The sequence below is a fragment of the Pteropus vampyrus genome, unplaced genomic scaffold, assembly GCF_000151845.1.
Source record: "Pteropus vampyrus isolate Shadow unplaced genomic scaffold, Pvam_2.0 Scaffold30, whole genome shotgun sequence".
Taxonomy (NCBI): Eukaryota; Metazoa; Chordata; class Mammalia; order Chiroptera; family Pteropodidae; genus Pteropus; species Pteropus vampyrus.
Genome location: NW_011888811.1, coordinates 1,505,543 through 1,528,165, shown reverse-complemented (window position 1 = coordinate 1,528,165; position 22,623 = coordinate 1,505,543). Strand labels below are relative to the sequence as shown.

At 44.0% G+C, this 22,623-nt stretch overlaps 1 protein-coding gene across 1 annotated transcript in view; it reads left to right on the top strand.

The window, feature by feature from the left end:
* TENM2 (teneurin transmembrane protein 2) overlaps window positions 1-22,623 on the top strand; it is an 876,941-nt gene that overhangs the window by 827,082 nt on the left and 27,236 nt on the right. The window contains exons 19-23 of the mRNA XM_023528647.1: window positions 4,381-4,613; window positions 5,793-5,947; window positions 7,224-8,098; window positions 15,321-15,496; window positions 17,126-17,361. Of these exons, the coding sequence (XP_023384415.1) occupies window positions 4,381-4,613; window positions 5,793-5,947; window positions 7,224-8,098; window positions 15,321-15,496; window positions 17,126-17,361 (1,675 nt within the window). The remainder of the gene's footprint in view (window positions 1-4,380; window positions 4,614-5,792; window positions 5,948-7,223; window positions 8,099-15,320; window positions 15,497-17,125; window positions 17,362-22,623) is intronic.

Sequence of the window (22,623 nt, the reverse complement as noted above, 5' to 3'; positions counted from 1 at the left end):
CATAGATATTTTATTAATCAACTGAAAGCGGATGTTCTTAGGCGAGAAGTAGGTCAGGTCTGCAGACCCAAATCCCATCCAGTCTTTTCACGAAAAAATGAAAAAAAAAAAAAAAAAAAGTAGAATTGATATTGCAATAATTAAGAGCCAAATATGACTACCACTGGTGGCAGATAACATTTCACTTTCATTAAGCAATATAAAATAGACACGCGAATTCCCGGCTGCCGCCCTGACACACCAGGCTTCGCAGAATGAATCTTAAATTGCACTATGTCACTCAGAGCTCAGGAGTTATCAGCATCATTTAATTAACTTTTTTTTTTTTTCTGCAAAAACTAACATGTTGGAATAAAATATAAAAATGTAATCCCTGTGCAAACCCACCACTAATGATGGCCCCCAGCAGAGGCCTGAGCTGCACCTACGCAGGAATCAGGGCATTAAACCCTCTTGGTCTTTCCCAAAGCAAAAGAGGGGTCAGGCCTCCTCCCACCTCGGCCTGGGAGCCTCAGGAATGGGGTGCAGTTCTCTTTACTCGAGGACCCAGCATGACTCTCTCTCTAATGTGGTTAACTTTCAGCCACTTTCCTATGGAAACTGACATGTGTTTTTGTTCTTAAAAGAAAAAAAAAAAAACAGCAAAACATTTACTAGTTTTCCAAAAAAGAATGGTAAATAGAGTCTTTGGCTCCAGTTGTAAGAGGATGCGATGGCCTGTGAATTTCATTTACGGGTGTTATCCGTAGGAAAGAACGCACACTTGGGTCCCACACACACGAGCGAGATGAGGAGAGGGAACATGGCGTGGAGCAGGAACAGGAAATGGCTGACACTCTCAGGGGTCAACAGAGTGTGTGCCAAACTGCAGTTGGGTATGGGCGGGGCCTCTCTCTCGGGTGGTAGTGACCCTACCCTGAAATGCACTAATGGCAGATAGGTGGCGAAGGTGTCACCAGGTTCCCTCCCACACCCAGGTCAGACTTTACGAATGAGTCACAGCACTCATTACAGCTGCGCTTGAATTTGACTTCAGACTCCTTCTCCTCCCGTCCTCCCAGCAGCCATCACCAATCAATAGGTGTTGGCACTCACGAGTAACCAGCTTGCCAGCCATCCCTTCATTAGCCAGACCTGTCTCACCTGTTGCCACTTGTGTCATGTGACAGCTACATTACTGGTCCAAGAATTTAAGCCTTCTTGTCTAGATTTTCCAAAATCGGGGGTGCTTCCCAAGAAATGGAGCCAAGAGCTGTCAGCTAGAATGGAAACAAAGAAAAATACTGCCTTTTTTGGGCCCCTTTATACAAGAAACGAAAATGTTATGTTTGCTTTATCATCAATTCTTCAGCTAACTGTTTGTTCTTTTTCCTTCTGTTTTCTTTCTATAAAGAAATAAAGAGTTTAAACATAGGTAAGACGAAAACTCTTTCCCATATAATTCGATATGGTTCGTTTGCTTCCTTGTGTTTGCTTTTTGTTTCGTGCTTCTTGTGTAATGTTGTATATTTTTATGTACCAAATATAGTAACTTTTTTATGTGCTAATTGTGTGTTGTGGATATGATAAGCTTTAGCAATTATGAAATGCAGTCAAAAAGCAACCAAATAAGCTGACAGTAATTAGAATTTCCAGGAGATGCAAGAGACAAGATAATGAACCCTCAGCGAACTTTTATCCTAACTACTCGGTGTGGTCCATAATTGGGCTAAACAGTTGAGGCAAACTTCTGGCTTTTGTAAATGCTGGACTGGGTTCACAAAAGCTTTAATGAACTGGAAACGGGTCAAAAACTCATTTTCAACTCATTAATGATTTTTTTCCCCTGGATATATGGTCATTTAAAAAAAATAAAAATAAAACCAAGTTAATTGCCAATCTGCTAGTCAAAATGAATCCAACAGTCAGATGCATTGAGGACTTTCATAGCGTTAAATCGCTTATAAGTAGGATGGAGGATGTAGACCAAGCACTCGTCTAAATAGCCTTTGTCATTCAGCTGCTCCAAGGTGATCATGTAACGCCATCCTGGTACCATTCACGCATGCAGGGCACGGCACACATGTATGTGTGTATGGCTCTGGGGAGCATCCCATTACAAAGTTAGGGAAACGCCAGGTTGCCCCAGGGTGCACTGAAATGGATAGAAGATGGGCTTTCTAGAAGAAAAATGACCTCAGTTTTTACTGGGAAGAGGAGACAAAACAAAGCAGTGCATTTTAATGCCTCACGGATTTCCTCAAGTGAGACGCGGAAGAGGCTTCTCCACGATGTCAGGTCAGAATTAGACAAAGGGAGGGGCCCCGCTGTGCCAGACCCTCAAAGTCAGTGGGGGAGCCATGCACAGTGGGAATCCTCTGCCTCCTCCTTCTCAGGCACCCCCCGAATCAGACGATTCTAGGCACTCCACCTGGGACAAGTTTTAAAAAGCGGCAGCAATGCCCTGGACACCCCGCCATCAGACGCGCTTATCTCTTGTGGCCTTCGGCACAGCCACACATGTGGAAGCATGGGTGTCCATCTCTCTGAGCTTCTCCACGAGAATCTTGGTGGGAATGAGTAAGAGGCCACGGGGGAGAACGGGCCCCCAGCAAGAACTGACCCCACACCCTCAACTGTCTGCTCTTCTGCTAGAGGTTTTGAAAAGCCTCCTTGAATCAGGCTCCCTAGAAAGTCCAGAATTAATTATTTTGCTCATAGATAGGCACGGATGTGCAAGGCCCTGATCCTTTTGCTGATCACACCAGCTACTGTTTGTCTATTCAGTAACGAAGCATAGCATCTAATTTAAAAATGGCATGAAATTTTCCTCTTTCTGCTCTAATTTGTTTTGTACATATGGATATTCTCTAAAAACTTAATAGCCAAAAACGACAAAGACAGAAGGAAAGAAAGGAAAGGAACCCAGGTAGTCTGCTCTTTCAAACTACTTTTCTAGGCTGGAATGTGAGAAGACCTTGACTTCTAGTTCAATTTTGTGTCTTAATAGCAACCTGAGGAAAAGCTGGAATTAAAGAGGGTCTCGATTCACAAATTGTTCCTAAAAATAGCTTTCCAGTTCTTTTCCTTAAATCAGGGAAAAACCCAAATGGTGGTGTTTTAATGAGTAGTTTACCAGCTAATGTCTACAGGACAAATTCATTTGACACTGGCATCACCCTCACCTTCCCTTCACCTCTCCCAGCTCCTCTCTTCCCATAATTTCAAACTATAATTGAAAAATAAGTGAAAAAAAAGGCCTGTACTCATTTTAGGCAAGAGGCACTGGGGCCTAGTCTACCACCCTAGGGCACAGTGGCATTCACTGCTATGATTTTATAACCAGTGTGGGAAAGGCGTGAGCACCCATTCTGGTCTCAACCTCCAGCCAGTGACAGACACTGCAAAGGGAAGAAACTGTAGGGTTTGAGCCAAAAGGGACGTGAATGATGGTCTGATTTGATTTCTTCGTTACCCATATGAGGAATCTGGGGCCCAACTTGGAGAAAAAAGACTTACCTAAGGTCACCAGCAGAGTCAGAGTTAAGTTTAGATTTTCCTGTATCTTAATCCCGAGCGAAGTCTACAAATCTTAACGTGTCCTAATCAGCAACAGATAGGACACCTAGATGCAAGGCAGAGAAAGAGGCAGGTCTCTGAGGCTAATGCATCTCTAACACAGTACACACGCCGTTTATCCCCTGCTGTGGCTTAGGGCCCTGGAGGATCTCGGCCCACGCCTGTGACCTCACTATTACCCAAGATTTAAAAACTGTTTCTCCAACCTCAGTCATTCAGATTCTGCACGTGTCATCAGCAAGACATCGCATTTCTTCACACGAGGAGCCAACTTCACTCACATCTACACCGAGGAGCAGTGGAGGAGGTCTGAGGCTGAGGGCTGAGGGCGGCCTAGAGGAGCATCCCACTACAAAGCTGGGAAAACTCCGGGCTGCCCCAGCATTAATGACCTAGTACCTTCGAGGCACTGAGGAAGCACAGATTAAAAAGAGAACATGTCATGTGGAAGTGTCCCTCAATCCCCTTGAGGACCTATTAAACCCACAGAGGGGAGCAGAGGAGACTGACACACAAAACACACACACAAAGGCAGGGCCAGAGCGGGATCTTTCGCCCTGGCTATGTGAAGCGATGGTGTTCTAACGTGATGGGAAAGGATGAACTCTCTGATAGCATGAGGAGTTTAAGTCCAATTAGAAGTAGCTAAAAACCATGATATGTTAGAACACTAAGTTATTATGTTAGGTTCTTTCCAGTTCACTAAAGTGGAAAGACATTGGCGATGGTTAGAGTCTTGCGAGGGTTTTTGTCATCTCTCTGATCCAGTAGGCCGGCGGCATAGCCCCCTTCTCATTTCTCTTTGTGCTTCTTCTACTAAAGCAACAACCCAGCCCACAAGTACTATTTGGCAGTAGACCCCGTGTCTGGCTCTCTCTACGTGTCCGACACCAACAGCCGGCGAATCTACAGAGTCAAGTCTCTGAGTGGTGCTAAAGACCTGGCTGGGAACTCGGAAGTCGTGGCAGGGACCGGAGAGCAGTGCTTGCCTTTCGATGAAGCCCGCTGCGGGGATGGAGGGAAGGCTGTGGACGCGACCCTGATGAGCCCTCGAGGTAAAGGCTGCAAAGGAGGAAGCTGCCACAAGCTTGGCTTTCTCCTCATTGGAACCAAACTAAGCCCAGGCACTCCCCAGCACAGCTTTTCCCCAGAATAATTTAACTCTGATAGATTACTTTGGTGTGTGGGTGTTTTTAAAAAGACTTATTTATTTATCTGAAGTAAACTTCATCACCCACGTAGCTGCAAATGGAAAGAGGGATGGGTCGTTCCTGATTTCTGGCTGCTGCCAGTCACAGTGTCAGAAGGAAACATTAGCTCAGTGAGCCAGAGAGCCTGCTGTGTGGGCTGGAGACAGAACAGAGCCCAGAGGGGGTCCTTTGGCCACTCCCAGAAGTTCATTGTTGGATAATAGTGTACATAAAGTCTAAAGCGCAGTGACAGACATTTCGTAAATGCCCGCTAAACAGTAGCAATTAACAATGGACCTGGGATTGGTGGGAGGGGTTCTTGGAACCAGTGGATCTCCGTTGGGACTAAGGATACTTAAGGGCTAAAGATACTTGGGGTTAGGGACCAACAGTTTGAGGGTCCAATTCTTGTTAGCATTTTCAGCTACCATGAAAACAGCCGTCAGCCTTGACTAAGGATGAGGAGGCTTGGGCTTGGGCACTGGGGTGACGGTGCAAAAGAAATAGAAGCTTCACTCTGTACCTTCCCAGGGGAGTGCCAAGACCTGCGTTCCCTGAGGGCACTGATGTGCTAAGGGCTTTATTGGGAATGCTTCCTGGAGGATATATTCTGAATTGGAGGTTCGTGACTGCAAGAATCACTGTTTCTCAGCCTCATCCTTGCAGTCAGTTGTGAAGGGTATTCAAGTAATTTACTACCAATAATTTTTCAAGCAATGAACTTGGGAAATAACTTCTTTCCTAAAGAGAGCAGCAGATGTAAAGTTATTTCCCCATTCATTCATTTGCAGCCTTGGTTCATTTGCAGCCCAAGGTTCATTCTTCAGTTGGTTGGTGATACAACCAGCACCCCAGGAATTATGCAGATCTCAGCCCAGAGCTCATAAGAAAGGGTGTCAGCTTGGAAGGCTGAAAGCCACTGCTCTCTGAGTGCTAATGTGCCCATAAGGTCCAAGAAGATAATGCTCAGTGGGGTATCCCCACCTCCGCCCCACAAGTCGGCTCCTTGCCGAGACACACACTCCCGCCGTTTGTCTTGCTCAGGTATTGCAGTGGATAAAAACGGGCTCATGTACTTCGTGGATGCCACCATGATCCGCAAGGTCGACCAGAACGGGATCATCTCCACCCTGCTGGGCTCCAATGACCTCACTGCTGTCCGGCCACTGAGCTGTGACTCCAGCATGGATGTGGCCCAGGTGGGACTCTCTCTTATTTTTGGCCTGACATTCTCCCTAGCAGCCCTTTTGAGTTGGAAGTGGAATGGGAGGACTAGATATAGAGACCACAGGTTTGTTTGCAGACAGCTTGAGATGGACTAGATAGCAAGATGGAATGGAAATGTCAGGTAGAAATGGGAGCGAGGTGGGGGAAGGGAGGGACAGAGTGGGAAAGGGAGAGGGAAGTGAGGTGGGGGGGAGAGAGAGAGAGAGTGAGAGAGAGAGAGAGAGAGATTCTGCTCGGAAAAGTGGAGCTGGTGACATACTTCAGCCGTCGCAGATTACAGGGTAGGAGTTTCTTTGTAATTACCTCTCTTCTCCATCATTATTGCAGGTTTGAAAATGTACCGTACAGTATTATATGTCAATCAGAACTTCCCTGTTAATCTGAAATGATTGCAATTGCATCCTCACTATATAAACCTTTACTTTGTGCAGTAATAACTAGGGCAAAGCCTTCTACAATATTCCCCCAAGTAATAGTCCTTTAGTCCGGGCTGTTACAGTGGCAGAGAACACAGGCTCGCTCAAGTGCACAGCATAAGAAACTGGACTTTATTAAGTGGATTCCAAAAAACCTAGGATATATGTTTACCATTCCTATATGGGCATTTTCAACCCTCAGTCAACCTCATTCATTTCGGCTCAGATTCTACAACAAACTGACAACTTGCTATTGAGATTTTTATTTCAAATTCTGCAGAGGAAGAATGTGTTTGGACCAGTTCATTTTTTCAGGCAAACACTCGAATTGCAATTTGCTGGCCAGCCTGTGCATGGGCGGCCCTTAGGTCAGGGCCACATTCCAAACTGCATGGCTCCTTTTTGTGAATTAGATAAAGGGATGTCTTGTACATGAATGCAGCCTCCTCGGGCCCAGGGCTTGGTGAGCCGAACGTGGGCTGGACTGCACCGGCCACGTGTGCAGTGGACGACCTGCACAACCATGTATGACCGTCTGACCCTGGTCCAGTCATCTTGGTCTGAGAAGAGCATCATGGGGAGAGCTGGCGACCTTGTCTGGCCTCTGCAGATGATGTAGGAGATGTTCACTATACAGTCCCTTCTTCTTTGTAATGCACACTCGATATAGGCAATGGGCCAATGGTCTGATGATGGGCACGTCTCCTACAGTGTGTTGGTAGAAAAGTCTTTTTCCCCAGGTGCACAAAATTAACATAAGTGCCCCACACATATAAACGCTGGGCATGTTAGAGGCTGTTCTTTCATCCGTCCGATGCCCTGTCATCCACAGGTTCGCCTGGAGTGGCCAACAGACCTTGCCGTCAACCCCATGGACAACTCCCTGTATGTTCTAGAAAACAACGTGATCCTTCGCATCACCGAGAACCACCAGGTCAGCATCATCGCGGGGCGCCCCATGCACTGCCAGGTCCCCGGCATCGACTACTCACTCAGCAAACTGGCCATTCACTCGGCCCTGGAGTCGGCCAGCGCCATCGCCATTTCTCACACCGGGGTCCTCTACATCACCGAGACGGATGAGAAGAAGATCAACCGTCTACGCCAGGTAACGACCAACGGCGAGATCTGCCTTTTAGCCGGGGCGGCCTCGGACTGCGACTGCAAAAACGACGTCAACTGCAACTGCTACTCGGGGGACGATGCGTACGCGACCGACGCCATCTTGAATTCCCCGTCGTCCTTAGCGGTGGCGCCGGACGGGACCATCTACGTCGCGGACCTGGGCAACATCCGCATCAGGGCCGTGAGCAGGAACAAGCCGGTGCTCAACGCGTTCAACCAGTACGAGGCCGCATCCCCGGGAGAACAGGAGTTGTACGTGTTCAACGCCGACGGCATCCACCAGTACACCGTGAGCCTGGTGACGGGGGAGTACCTGTACAATTTCACCTACAGCGCCGACAACGATGTCACCGAGCTGATTGACAATAATGGAAATTCCCTGAAGATCCGTCGGGACAGCAGTGGCACGCCCCGCCACCTGCTCATGCCGGATAACCAGATCATCACCCTCACAGTGGGCTCCCATGGAGGCCTCAAAGTCGTGTCCACGCAGACCCTGGAGCTCGGCCTCATGACCTATGATGGGAACACCGGCCTCCTAGCCACCAAGAGTGATGAAACGGGATGGACGACTTTCTACGAGTAAGTGGCTTTATGAAGTGTTCCCCAAGAGCGCTTACCCCGCCCTCGCTGGCGGCAGGATGGGCCTTCATGTGGTGTGGCTTTTAGAATGGCTTAGGCATGTCGTCTTCCAGACTTCAGTGTCTACTTACGGCCCCAAGAGAGTCACGTCCCTTCTCCCTGCGTTCTAAATGATTTGCACTATTGGGCCTCTGATATTGAACATTCCCCCCTACGAGAGTCGGGAATTTCTATTGCCTGCTTGCCGTCCCAGCGTCAGGATATTGGACATGCACAGCCCGTGGGAGATCACGTGTTGATTAACCGTCCTGATTATCCGTGTTTGCCGCGTGTGCGGAAATTAGAACCTAAAAGGCAAGATCCTGGTGGGGGCTCTTATAATTTGCCAATAGGTCCAGCAACACACTTGATTGTACAGACAGGTAGATAAACTCTGAATTTCCTCTTCAGCTGAAGCAGATCGATACAGATAAAGTGCTAGGTATATTAAAAGATGCAAGAACTGGTCATATTTCCCCTAACAATTATCTCACAGTTAATAGTCCCGCCGTTTGTTTTGCCAAAAAGCTGTTTTCCCTTGTTCCTGCAGACAGCTCTTGGTCAAACTGCCTGCTGCTGCAAGTGTTAACCAATGGGATGCTGGTTGGACGCTAAGGCATGATTCTGCCGATTGCCGGCTGAGACTGGGGTGGAATTTACAAGTATCTGGCTGTCCTTGAAGGGTGAAGAACCTGGTTAACCCCTATGTATTTGGAGGCCTTGCTTGCTTTCTGTGTAGGTGTTGCTGCTAGCCGAACATTTAGTAAAGTCAGGGAGAGATTGTCACACAGAGAAAGGGAGACCAACAAGACATTGGTGATCACTCCTAAATCTAGGAATGTTCACTTTCTGTTTGTAGTGACAATGGGTTTGGGAGAATGTAAAGAAAGCTATTGCCACCTGCTGGAAATTTGCAGAATTGCTTTCCCGTGCTTCCTTCTTTGGGCAAAGCCCTCTTTGTCAGACGTCTGAAGCGTCCTAACATCCTTCAGGGCACAGGAATGCAATCAGACTTTACTGGCCAGTTACTCTGTCCCTGAAGGCACCATCTAAGTGCCATCTTTCACTCTCACACCAATTTAGGTTAAAGCTATTCTTTAACCCAAACACCTCCTAGATTTTCATCTTCCCTGCTAGTAAGTAGTTCCACCTAAAGACCCAATGCATTTCAAAGATCATTTGTTGGCTCACCTGACTGAGGAACAAACTGTCACTCTCGGGAGGCCAGTCTGACTTAGGCCCACTTAAGAGACTGGAGCAGGAATGGAAATGGCCTTTGGAAGTCCTGTTGTATCTGCTGAATTCTCACACTGGGAAAGAACAGCCTGGATCTCCAAAAGGCAGTGGACTGCACTAAAAAATTACAACCACCCCTTCTCTCTCTCACCCTTCCTCCTTTATTCTAATCTTTACCACTGTGACCACCTGACATACTCTTTATTTTGAATTGTAATCTATTTTTCCCTTCTCCCTCGTGCATGTACACATAATGAGGGCACAAATTTTCATTCATTTTGTCCTTAGCTATGTCCCCAGTGCCTTGAACAGTGCCAGGCACGTAATACACACTCAGCGAATACCTGTCGAATAAATGAGTCAAAGGCAGCCTCTAGCCCCACACAGGCCAACGCTGGACTGGTTTCATTGGGTGGCCTTGAGATCCCATCACAAGAACTCACCACTCCTTGCAATTATGGGCAAGTTTATTTGCAAAAAGACCTGAATCTGAAGATACTCATTGCATGGGAGAAGTAAGCAGAGCTGTAGGCAGTGGAGCCTTCTTTGAAAGTTAAAGAGAACATGTTTTTCACCCTATGGCCCCTGAGATTTTTGTCTCGACCCCAAACCTCTGTTCCCCAAAAGTAGAATCTGTTGTTTCTGCTACTTCTCTCATAAGGAAGCACGGCAATCTGTTCATTGTAGGTGTCCAGGTAATACAGGGGATTGGAATTCAACCCTGGCCTGGGTGCCAGAGAGTAAGCATCTCACACAGTCCCTACTTGAGAGCAAGGGTTGGGGACACTGTCTGTTACTGAGTACTCCACCAGGCACCCCATACCCAAGCACTTAGAACTGTTACATTATTTTTCACTGAAGCAAAATTGACATATAACATTATATTAGTTTTAGGCATACAGTGTAATGATTCAACATTGCTATATATTGCAAAATAATAACCACAATAAGTCTAGTTAACATCTATCACCATACAGTTACAAAGAATTTTCTTCTTGTGATGAGAACTTTTGAGATCTCTCTCTCCTAGCAACTTTCAAATATAAAATATGTATTATTATTTCATTAGTAGTAGTATTTATTTATTAGCATTATTAAGTACAGTTGCCATGCTGTACATTCCACTCTTGGACTTATTTATTGTGTAACTGGAAGTTTGTACCTTTTGATTCCCTTCACTTCATTATATCCACCCCCGCCTCTGAAACCACCAATCTGTTCTCTGTTTCTATGAACTTGTAGTTGTTTTTTTTTAATTTGTCTTTTTCTGGCTTGTGTCACTTAGCACAATGCCCTCAAGGTCCATCCATGTTGTCACAAACAGCAAGATTTCATTCTTTTTTATGGATGAATAATATTTCATTGTCTATATACAACATATTTTCTTCATTCATACGTCAGTGGACACTTAGATTATTTCCATATCTTAGCTATCATAAATAATGCTGCAATCAAAATGTGATGCATATATCATCTCAAATTAGTGTTTTTATTATTTTTAGATAAATAACCCAGAAGTAGAATTGCGAGTTCATATGGTAGTTATTTTTAATTTTTGAGGAATTTCCAAACTCTTTTCCATAGTGGAAGCACCAATTTCCATTCCCACCAAGAGCGCACAATGGTCCCCTTTTCTCCACATCCTCACCAAGCCTTGTTGTATTTTTGATAGTAGCCATTCCAACAGATGTGGGGTAATAACACGTTATGGTTTTGATTTGCATTTCCCCGATGATTAGTGACGATGAGCACCTTCTCATGTACCTTTTGGCCATCTTTATGTCCTCCTTTGGGAAAAAAATGTCTATTCTGATCCTCTGTGCATATTTTAATCGGTTAGTTTGGTTTTTTGCTATTGAGTTGTATGAGTTCTTTATATATTTTAGATATTAATTCCTTATCAGATATACGATTTGCAAATATTTCCTCCCATCCAGTAGGTACCTTTCCATTTTGTTGATGGTTTACTTTGCTGCGCAGAAGCTTTTTAGTTTGATGTAATCCCACCTGTTACTTTTTTTCTTTTGTTGCCTTTGCTTTTGTTGTCGAATCCAAAAAATGATCACAAAGATCAATGTCAAAGCTTACTGCTGCTGCTATTTCCTTCTAGGTATATTCAGATCTTACTTTCAAGTTTTTAACCCATCTAATTTTTGTGAGTGGTGTAAAATAGTGGTCCAGTTTCATTGTTTTGCATGCGGTTGTCCAGTTTTCCCAACACCATTTTTTGAAAAGACTTTGCTTTCCCCATTGTATATTCTTGGCTCCTTTGTCATTAATTAGTTGACCACATATGCATGGGTTTTTTCCTGAGCTCTCTATTCTGTTCCACTGATCTACGTATCTTTTTTTTATGCCAACACCATTCTGTTTTGATGACTATAGTAGCATAGTTTGAAATCAGGGAGCACAAAACCTCCAATTTTGTACTTCTTTCTCAAGATTGCTTTGGCTATTTGGGGTCTTTTGAGGTTCCCTACAAATTTTAGGGTTCTTTGTTCTATTTCTGTGAAAAAATGCCATTGGAATTTCGATGGAGATTACATTAACTCTGCAGATTGCTTTGAGGAGTATGAGCATTTTTTAAATATTAGTTCTTTTGAGCTATGAGCGTGGACTATCTTTCCATGTATTTGTGTCTTCAGTTTCTTTCATCAGTGTCTTAGTTATCAGTGTACAGTTCTTTCACTTCCTTGGTTAAATTTATTCCTAGGTATTTTATTCTTTTTGATGCAACTGTAAATGTTATTACTTTTTAATTTCTCTTTCTGCTCTTTTGTTATTATAGCATAGGAATGCAACAGATCTTGACGTATTAATTTTGTTTCCTGAAACTTTACTGAATTTTTTGATTAGTTCTAACAGTGTTTTGGTGAAGTGTTTAGGGTTTTCTGTATAATATCTTATCATATGCAAATAGTGACATTTTACTTCTTCCTTTCCAATTAGGCTGCCTTTATTTCTTTTTCATGCCTAATTGCTCTGCTTAGGATTTCCAGTATTATGTTAAATAAAGTGACATCCTTTGTCTTGTTCTCTGATCATAGATGGAAAGCTTTCAGCTTTATGCTACTGAGTATGATGTTAACTGTCGGCTTGTCATATATGGCTTTCATTGTGTTGCAGTATGTTTACTCTATACCTACTTTGTTGAGTTTTCTATCATAAATGGATATTGAATTTTGTCAAATGCTTTTCTGAATCTTTTGAGATGATTATATGATTTGTATCCTTCATTTTGTCAACGTGATATACCATGCTGATTTGATTTGTGGACATTCAACTATCTTTTCATCCCTGGAAAAAATCCCAGTTGGTCAAGCTGTGTGATCCTTGTAATGTACTATTAAATTCAGTTTGCTAATATTTTGTTGAAGATTTTTGAATCTATGTTCATCTGAGATATTGGCTTGTACTTTTCTTTTCCTGTGCCATCCTTGTCTGGTGTTGGTATCAGGGTAATGTTGGCCTCATAAAAGGAATTTGGAAGAGTTCCTTCCTCTTCCATTTTTTGGAAGAGTTTGAGAAGAATTGGTATTAATCGTTCTTTGAATGTTTGGTAGAATTCACCAGTGAAGCCATCTGGTCTTGGACTTTTGTTTGTTGAGAGGTTTTTGATTACTCATTCAATTTCCTTACTGGTAATCAGTCTGTTTATATTTTTTTTACTTCATAATTTTGTCTTCTTCCTAGGAATTTATCCATTTCTTCCAGGCTGTCAAATTTGTTGGCATATTTTGTGGTATCAGTTGTAACGTCACCTATTTCCTTGAGTCTTCTCTCTCTTCTTTTGGTCAGTCTAGCTAAAGATTTGTCCATTTTGTTTATCTTCTTAAAGAACCAACACTTAGTTTCATTGATCATTTCTGTTGTCTTTTTAGTCTCTTCCCTTTATTTCCACTCTGATCTTCATTATTTCCTTCCTTCTATAACTTTGGGCTTCATTTATTCTTTTTTGTTTTATTTTTAAATGCTTTTTGTTTCTGGTTATAGAACATGAAAGTAAGTCATATTGGTTACAAATAATTCCAAAAATATGGGAATATACATATGCAGATAAACATTGAGATGTCTATATTTTCAGAGAATTTTTTTCTATGCAGATACTCATTTTTTTTACTTCTCCCTCCCCCAAAAGTATACTATCAACAAAATACATTTTTTGTATTCCACTCTTTCTACTCAACAACATGTACATTTTTTTCATGCTGATAAATAGAAATCCATCACTTTTGATGGTTTCATAGGTTTCTATTCTGGATAAATCAGCAGTTGTTTAACAAATCTTTGATCAATGAATAGTTAGGTTATTCTGATTTGTCACGTTATAAAGAACATCCTTGTACTCCTGTCTGAGAAGCAGTTTCTTTCACAGATAAAAAGGCACAGGGGGGCCCGAGTCCCATCCATGCTTACAGTGTTTTGCCACCAGAGCTTTCCAGGGAATGTAGTATCTGTACTAGTCCCCTGCCTGGCAAGAGATGCGAGTAGAGCCAAAGCCTGGGCCCCCAGGCTCACTGGGTTTCCTGCTTCCAGCTCTCCCTTCCCTGACCCCCACCAAATGGCCGTTCAGCTTAATGTGTCCTCAGCCTGCAAACATCCACAGGACATGACTCTTTCCAGTTCAACACAGAAGCAAAATTTCTCACCTAATTAAAAGTCCTGAGCCAGATCTGCATTCCTTTATTCCAAAAACATCTACCAAGCACCCTCCATGTCTGCTTTTGTAGTCCTAGGCACTAAGCAGTAAAGTCAAAGACCACAGTGGTTCTGCTGACAGGCCCTCCCCACCCCGCACAAGCTCCGTCTTCACCTCTCTGAACCTGCCAACTTTGTCCTGATCTCCAGTCTTTGGGGGGTTTGGGGGGAGTCACACCCAGAGGTTAAGTAGTTTTTCCTTTTTTTTTTAACCCTCTAAGCAAAATACCTCCTTTGCTCCATCTTCCTCCCCACCCCTTCTCCAGTAACAAATCTTATCTGAGGGAGCTCAAAGCCCTCTACATTTAGACCTTGAAAAGAGTCTCTTTTCCTTGCCTGAGGCAGAAGGAGGGCTCAGGTGTTCTGAATACAGTGGATCTTCCAGGGCGGGGAACTGCTCTACCAAGTGGAACAGCAAGGCTTCTGCTCAAGGAGGTGGAGAAAACGCTCCACACTTTGAGCAGAGTAAAGATGACACAAGTACATAAAGAAGGAAGGCCCAAGCTCAGGCAACTCCCTGGCAGCAGAGTTTGATCGCTGGTGTGCCTCAGCTTGGATGCTGAGGACAATTGTGGTCAAGTGAGTCATTGAGAACACTGTCTGAAAAGGCTGCTTGGGGAGCGAAGCCATGGCTGGTTTGTGATATAGGACCAGAGAAAAGGTTACAGGAAGCCAGACATGCTATGCTTGAGCCAAGGCATGGAGGTGGCATTTGGCCCAGGCTGACTGTCCAGAGAGGATTAGGAGGTGACAGGTTGGATGAGGTCATGTGAGTGTGGAAGACCAAGGGCCTGGATGGTCTCCAGTGCTAGGTTTTGATTTGACTGAGCAACGAATGGGAAAAAGTGTGTGGTTAGTTCAGCAGAGAAGTGACATCAAGAAACTGATAATTTTTAGAAGGATTAATTTGGTGGCTTTGTGGGACATTTGAATTAACAAGCGAAAGATGCGCAGAAGCAGGTGTTCCACTAACTTGGGAAAGCTTAAGTAAGTACACCCTGCCGGAGGTGAAATGTCACTGAGTTGAGTCGGCTATGTAGGTGGCAGCAGAAAACGTCACCACCATGTCTCAGGGCTAGATGGGCTTTTGAGGATTATGACTGGAGGGCCCAGAGCGAAGCACCACCTAGTCACCCCACCTTCCAGTTTCCTTCTGTGGCCCCATGAACCTGTCCCTGGTACTGTTTTTGGTATTGGGGAAGCCTTCAGCCCCAGGAACCGTGTTCCAACCAGTGTGTCTGTCCTCCAGCTATGACCATGAGGGCCGCCTGACCAATGTGACACGCCCCACGGGGGTGGTGACCAGTCTGCACCGGGAAATGGAGAAGTCCATCACCATTGACATTGAGAACTCCAACCGTGACGACGATGTCACTGTTGTTACCAACCTGTCTTCAGTGGAGGCCTCCTACACAGTGGTGCAAGGTAAGCCCCCCCACACACACACCACCACCCACCCTCAAATCTACCCCCGGGCCCAGAGCCCAGCCAAGCCTGAGAAGTGAGTTACCAAGCCCCAGAGGACTTTCACACCCCTGGAGCATCCCTCAGCTCGCTGTTTCAGTGAAAGGTCCACAGCAAACAAACTCTCAAGAGCGCAGCCTTGTAGAAAATGACTTAATCGGATTCAGGAGAATGTCTGTACAGGACCATCCAGATATTTGGAAACGTATGCAGGCTAATCTGAAAACAGCAGCTGTCATCCCCACCTGCCCCCTCCCCACCTCCGCCTGCTCCGTCACCAGCCTCACACACACAGTGCCTCTCAAAGGCTGTTTATTCTCCTGGGCCCAACTTTTTTTTTTTTTTTTTTGGTCTCATTCTTATTCTCTCTCTCAAACATTTGTTTGTTGAGTTGGTTGTCCTGGAATCAGAGCTCTTCGGCAATCTCTTGCCAAAAGTGGGCTCTCAGAGGTTCCCCCCCACCCCCATGATTACTGCTGCTGTTCAACATGACACACAGTCCAGGGCAAGCGCAGGGGCTGACAAGAAAAGGAATCATGTGGATTAATTTTTCTTTTAATTAAGATACAATGTCAGTGGGTTCGCCCGTTGTCAGAGGATAAAAGTGTCCTCTCAGTAGATAAATAGTGACATTTCTGGACTATTATCCCACAACAGAGTCTATTTCAATGACTCTATTTCCACTCTGCCAAATGATTAATGATGTAGATTCTGTCTTTCGGTATGATGGCTGCAGTCGAGAAGTGACAGGTACTCACTCGCTCACTAGCCCAAAAGGCAGTGTCTTAGAGGCCAGCCCAGCTGGACTCCTTTGCCCGAATAATCAGAAAGCAACGTAGCTACAGAAGGAGTCTCTGACTCACATTCCCTTCCTGGAAGTTTTCGGTAAAGGAAAAGGTCAGAAGTCTGATTGACTAAGGCAGATTCCGTTGGAGCAGGTAAGCGCACATCATCCACACCCACTGGCTCAGTCCACCTCGCGCTAGTTGAATCTCTTTAGAGTTCTCTTGAGTGGAAGTGGCATCATGGTGAAGTCAGGAGCAAAAGCACGAGGGCCAGCACAGTTCTTTTTCTCTCATTTTCTTGAAGAATTCTAGACTTGATTTGCAGTGGATCTGACCTGCGGCTAAACCACCAACTTCAGATTAGATGGTAGGCAAAAGGGCACAAAAGTACTTAAGTAGTTTTTTTTTTTTTTTTCATTTAAGCTAAAATATATGTTAAAGATCAGGGATTTGATTGACACAAATTGTGTAGGCAATAGACATCTTTAAATGTTTAAATGTACTATTAATAGTCTTCAGTGAGTAAAAGAAAAATATCACAGCATAATTATTTCTGGAGTGCCACATATTAATAATGTTTTTCTTTCCACGGATTAGTAGCATCTCTGCTACTCACCTTAAAATTGTGTGTGTGTGTGTGTGTGTGTGTGTGTGTGTGTGTGGGTGGGTGTGTGTGTTAATTGAAGGCAGCCTTAGACTGACAGCTGCAAACTACCATGGAAACCTATAAAAATAGGGGTTCTGTTCTCTATGCCTGAATGGATAATTTATTTCCCTATCCCCACCCCCACTTACATTTCTCCAGATCAAGTGCGGAACAGCTACCAGCTCTGTAATAACGGTACCCTGAGGGTGATGTATGCCAATGGGATGAGTGTCAGCTTCCACAGCGAGCCCCATGTCCTAGCGGGCACCATCACCCCCACCATTGGGCGCTGCAACATCTCGCTGCCCATGGAGAATGGCCTAAACTCCATTGAGTGGCGTCTAAGGAAGGAACAGATTAAAGGCAAAGTCACCATCTTTGGCAGGAAGCTCAGGGTAAGTGGTTTCAACCAACCTGTCACCACAGAGTGGTAGGAGATCTACCCATTCCTCAGGGACCGAGGACATGTCCTAGTTTCCAAGCCTCCATTATTCCTTTCTTCCCTGGAAAAGACAAGTCCTTCTCCCTCAGAAGATAGAAGCCATATCCCTTTGGGGCTGACACCTTGGGGAAAACATCCTCCATTTCCTAGGACTGAAAAGGTGGGGGTTTCCCTTATGCTGTAGCTAGAGATAGCTTTGGTCTCCTTGTCACACTTGCCATCTTCTCCCTCAACTTTCACTGTTTGACTAATTCAGATGAGTTGGTGACAGTGCCTATTGCATGCTGGGTAATTTGCTAAATACTGGAGGAACAAGTTTTTCCATGTGTTCTTTATACTCAAAGAGTTGAGAGTCAGTAGAGTGTATAGTGCAGGATAATCCGATGGGTTAAGTGAGGAGGTAGAGGAACATCCAGGGCCTGGTGGGATCACAGAGGAGGAGATGTCACCCAGCCTGAGGGGATCAGGGAGGCCCTCCCAAGAGGATACAACAAGCAAACCGCAGTGGGGAGTTTTAACCAGCCCTAGCTTCCCCAGACTGGGGCACTTACCCACAAGTTACATCTCTTAAAAATTAATGTTTATCTTAAAAAATTAATACATAACGTTTTATTGAGGACTTTTATGATACAAGCACTATGTTAAATGCTTTACTTGTGTTATATTTTTTTCAGCAGCCCCATGGGGATATTTACTAATATCTCCATTTTTCACGTGAGGAAACACTGGCTCTGGGAAGCTAAATAGCCTGTCCAGGGGCACAATGGCTAGAAAATGGCAAAGCCAGGGCAGCCCCAGTTCCATCTCTCTATGTGGTTCATTTGCCAGTATTCTTAACTACCAGGCCACACAGCTTCCTGTTTAGGTCCCTGGGCATCCAGATAATCTGAGTCCTGCTCTGGTCACTTGTCTGGCACTCAGAGGGACTGCTTCTTAACCGCCAGGGGGCGAGGGGGCGATCCTAGGGATTCCAGACTTCATCAAATTCGGCCCATGTTTATTGAACGCCTACTATGAGCCGGCGCTGTGCTATGCACTTGAGATCCGTGGCACACCAGGCAAAATCCCTACCCTCCTGCAGCTTACTTTCAGGGGTAGGGGAAACAGTGCAGGTAATAACTACACTAATAAGTAACTGAAATAATTGCAGATTGAAATAAGTATTAGGAAGATAGTAAAGAGTGGAACACGGCAGTGTGAACAAACACTTTGGAATCCCTGAGAGTCAGAAGGTTTACCATCAACCAAAATTGGGGCATAGCTTTTGCTGGGTCGTTGGACTGAAATGTAGCCAACCCAGGTGACCTCCCTGCAGAGCCAGGCTACCCCGAATTAGGATGCCACCTTTGTCTCGTCGAAGTTTAATTCTCCACGTTTGGTTATCAGCTAGCTCCCATGTTTTTCTTCCTCTGCCGGCATCTGCAAAGTTGCAAGCTGCAGAATCTTCCTACAGACAAAAATGAAATGAGATTAGTAGCTAAATCCTTAATGACTGGATTTCAGGGCTGTATAATTGATTTTTGATACTCTGCACTGTAGAAGTTGATTAGAAGTAGTAATCGTGCCTTTTCTCTGATAAATCAGTTATGCATTTTGACTAAGTTTTCAAAATAAAGATAAATGTAGCCCTAAAATAAAATGGCTGTAATCCCAACTCTGAATATTAAAAATCTTAATAACGGGACTTGTGGTAATTAGCAGGAGTTAGGCACGCAAGTCTTATAACTGAATTTCTGCCAGGGTTAGATTTGCTGGCATCATGTTTATGCAAATCAAAACACAGCTTTATCTATCAACACCTCAACACTTAATTGTCTAGTGTTAGTTCCTGTAACAATAATCACATATCCATTTAGCTCTCTTAAATGAAAATCACTATGAGATTATAACAGGTTGAGTGGACTGAAAATGTAATTTGAAAATGAGGGAGAAAGTCTGGAATTTATTTGCATCTCATTTATTTTAATTCAATTCATAAATTGTTTAGTGAATGAAATAAAAGCAACTTCTGGAAATTGCAAGGGAGCAGTTGGAAGAAGGTGCAAAGGAAAGGTGGGGTGTGACGTGGAGTGGGGAGTGTCTGTTTCCTCAGACGCTTCAGGAGCCCGTTGCTGGGAACTTCACAGCCACTGAACCAGTGGTAGCTGTGGGTCCCCTCAAGGCGCACGGGCTCTGTCGGCAGCGAGAACCAGCGAGAACGAGGGCTCTTCTCTCCTTGCCTTCAGTTCTAACGTTTCTCTTCACTCCACTTTGACTCCATTGTCACATGGGGCCCTGAAATTTTTCATTCATTCAAAAGATGTTTACTAGAACGGACTCTTAGAAGATTACATTTTATAACTAAAATTGTTTTCCTATGTATGTCTAGTTTTATTTTCTCTTTGATGTAAGTCTCTTCTTAAAGTATTTGGGCAGCAGATTAAACCAATATTTCAAATTCTAAACGAAAAAAAGATGTTTACTGTGTACCAATTATATGTCAAACACTATGGGGTGAGTAGACTATATATAGAGAAAGAAAACTGAATCCTTGCCATCGAGGAGCTTACAGCCCAGTGGGGAAGACAGTGTGAGTGGTGTGATATAAGCTATCGTGGAGGCTAATATGACAGGGAAAGCGATACTTCCTTGTGTTACTCAGGAGAGGACAGGCTGTGTGGCCAGGTAACAAGACCTGAAATCCCGGGGGCTTAACACACAGTCCAGGTAAGGCAAGTAGCTCTTCTTGGTGATGACTCGCTGTGTTTGCTCCACCTTGCGATCCCGCCATTTTAAGCACATGACCGCTAAGGTTGCATTGGAAAGGGGAGAGGGCTTAGATGATTGAAGGGGCTTCATGAGCAGAGCCGGATGTGGCACGCAGCACTTCCACCCACCCTGAAGAGAACACAGCGGGGCGACTTCAGCTTAACTGCAAAGAAGCTCAAGAGATGTTGTCTCTCTGAGCACCTAAGGAAGAAATGAAAGGAGAGCTGGTAAACGCATAGCAGGGGCTCGGTCACCCCAGTCTGGCCCGAGGGGCTCTGAGAGGTCAGGGAGAGTGTCACAGAAGAGTCGGGATATGTTCCGAAGAGCTGTAGGAATCAGCCAGGCAAAGAGATGGGGACCAGGTGGTCAGGCAGAGGGTGTCTCCTGTGAAACAGCAAAGAGGTCCAAAAGGGAACGGTATTTCAGAAAACGTTAACTCAGTTTGGCCAGAGAGAAGGGGAACGTGTTTACTCCGGGGTGCAGAAAACGGGCGAGTTGGCCAGGGCCACACGTGGAAAGGACTGTTTTGCTAAGCTGGCATTTTTCCTGAGGACAGTGGGGAGCTGTTCCAGGGTTTAATTAGCAGAGTGATGTGTTGAGATATGTAGTGTTAGGAAGATCTCTCAGAGCCCAGAAATAAATCCTCACTTATATGGTCAGTTAATCTATGACAGAGGAGGCAAGCATATTCGATGGGGTAAAGACAGTCTCTTCAATAAGTGATGTTGGAAAAACTGGACAGATACATGCAAAAATATTAAATCAGACCACTTTCTTATACCATATACAAAAATAAGCTCAAAATGGATTAAAGACTTAAATGTTAGACCTGAAACCATAAAACTCCTGGACGCAAAACTAAGCAGTAAACTCTTTGACATCACTCTTAACAATATCTTTTGGATATACCTCCTCAAGCAAGAGAAACAAAAGAAAAAATAACAAATAGGAGGACTACATCAAACTGAAAAGGTTTTGCACAGCAAAGGAAACCATCAACCAACCAAATAAAAAGACAACCTACTAATGGGAGAAGATAATTGCAAATGATACATCTGATAAAGGGTTAATATCCAAAATATATAAAGAATTCATACAACTTAACACCAAGAAAAAATTAACAATCCTATTAAAAAAATGGGCAGAGGAACTGAATAGACATTTCTCCCAAGTGGACAAACAGATGGCCATCATATGAAAAGACGCTCAACATCACTAATCATCAGGGAAATGCAAATTAAAACCACAATGAGATATCACCTCACACCTGTCAGAATGGGTGTCATCAATAAATCAACAAACAAGTGTTGGCGAGGATGCGGAGAAAAGGGAGCCCTCATGCACTGCTGTTTGCCTTGTAAATTAGTGTGACCACTATGGAAAACAGTACGGAGGATCCTCAAAAAACTGAAAATAGAACTACCATATGACCCAGCAATTCTACTTTAGGTGTATATCCAAAGAAAACCAAAACACTAATTTGAAAATTATATGTACCCATATGTTCATTGCAACATTGCTAGTAATAGTCAAGATGTGGAAGCAACCTAGATACCCATCAGCAGATGGATGGATAAAGATGTGTATATATACAATGGAATATTATTCGGCAATACAAAAAAAAGAATGAAGTCTAGCCATTTGCAACAATCTGGATGGGCCTAGAGGGTATTGTGCTATGTGAATTGTACCAGACAGAGAAAAACAAATACCATATAATCTCACTTAACACGTGGAGTCTAAAAACACAAAAATATAAACAAACAAAACAGAAACAGACCCTTAGATATAAGAGAATGAGCTATATAAATAAAAAAATAAATTTTGTTAATGAGCAAGACAATAAAAAGCAAGAAAGCAAAACTATCTTCGTTTGGAGAATCTGTTACCTGGAAAACAAGAAAATCAACTGAAAATATTTTAGAAGCAATAAAGTTCAGCGATGTGACTATACATAAATAAAAAATTTGATTTTTATATGCCAGCAAAATCCAACCTTGAGCAAACAAAGGCAAATTGCCAGAGCACACACAAACTGGCCTCTGCAACATTTATTAAGGAAACTCAGAGAGACTGAAGCAGCACATGGGGTGTGAGTCTGACATTGCCCTTCACATTCTGGAAAAGCACATAAAGATCTAGCAGGGTCAGGTGTCAGACACTAGGAGAGGGATTCTGCCTACAGACATGGGACTTACATATTGCTCAACTGGGGAGACACCAGTTCCTCAGCAAGCACGACCAAGATTGACAGAAGCATATCCTTCATCACTGCACTGCCGCCTCAGCATTCGTGGTTTAAAAAAAAAGAAAAAAAAAAGAAGCCCTGTCAGGCTTCCTCAGATGTGGAAGAAGATGGATAAGAAGGAGACACGATTAGGAGGAGAGGGGCGGCACGTAGGCTGTTGCGGTCATCCAGACAAGAAACACAGTCACTGGCAGGAGAGAGAGAAAGAAGGGGAAGAGA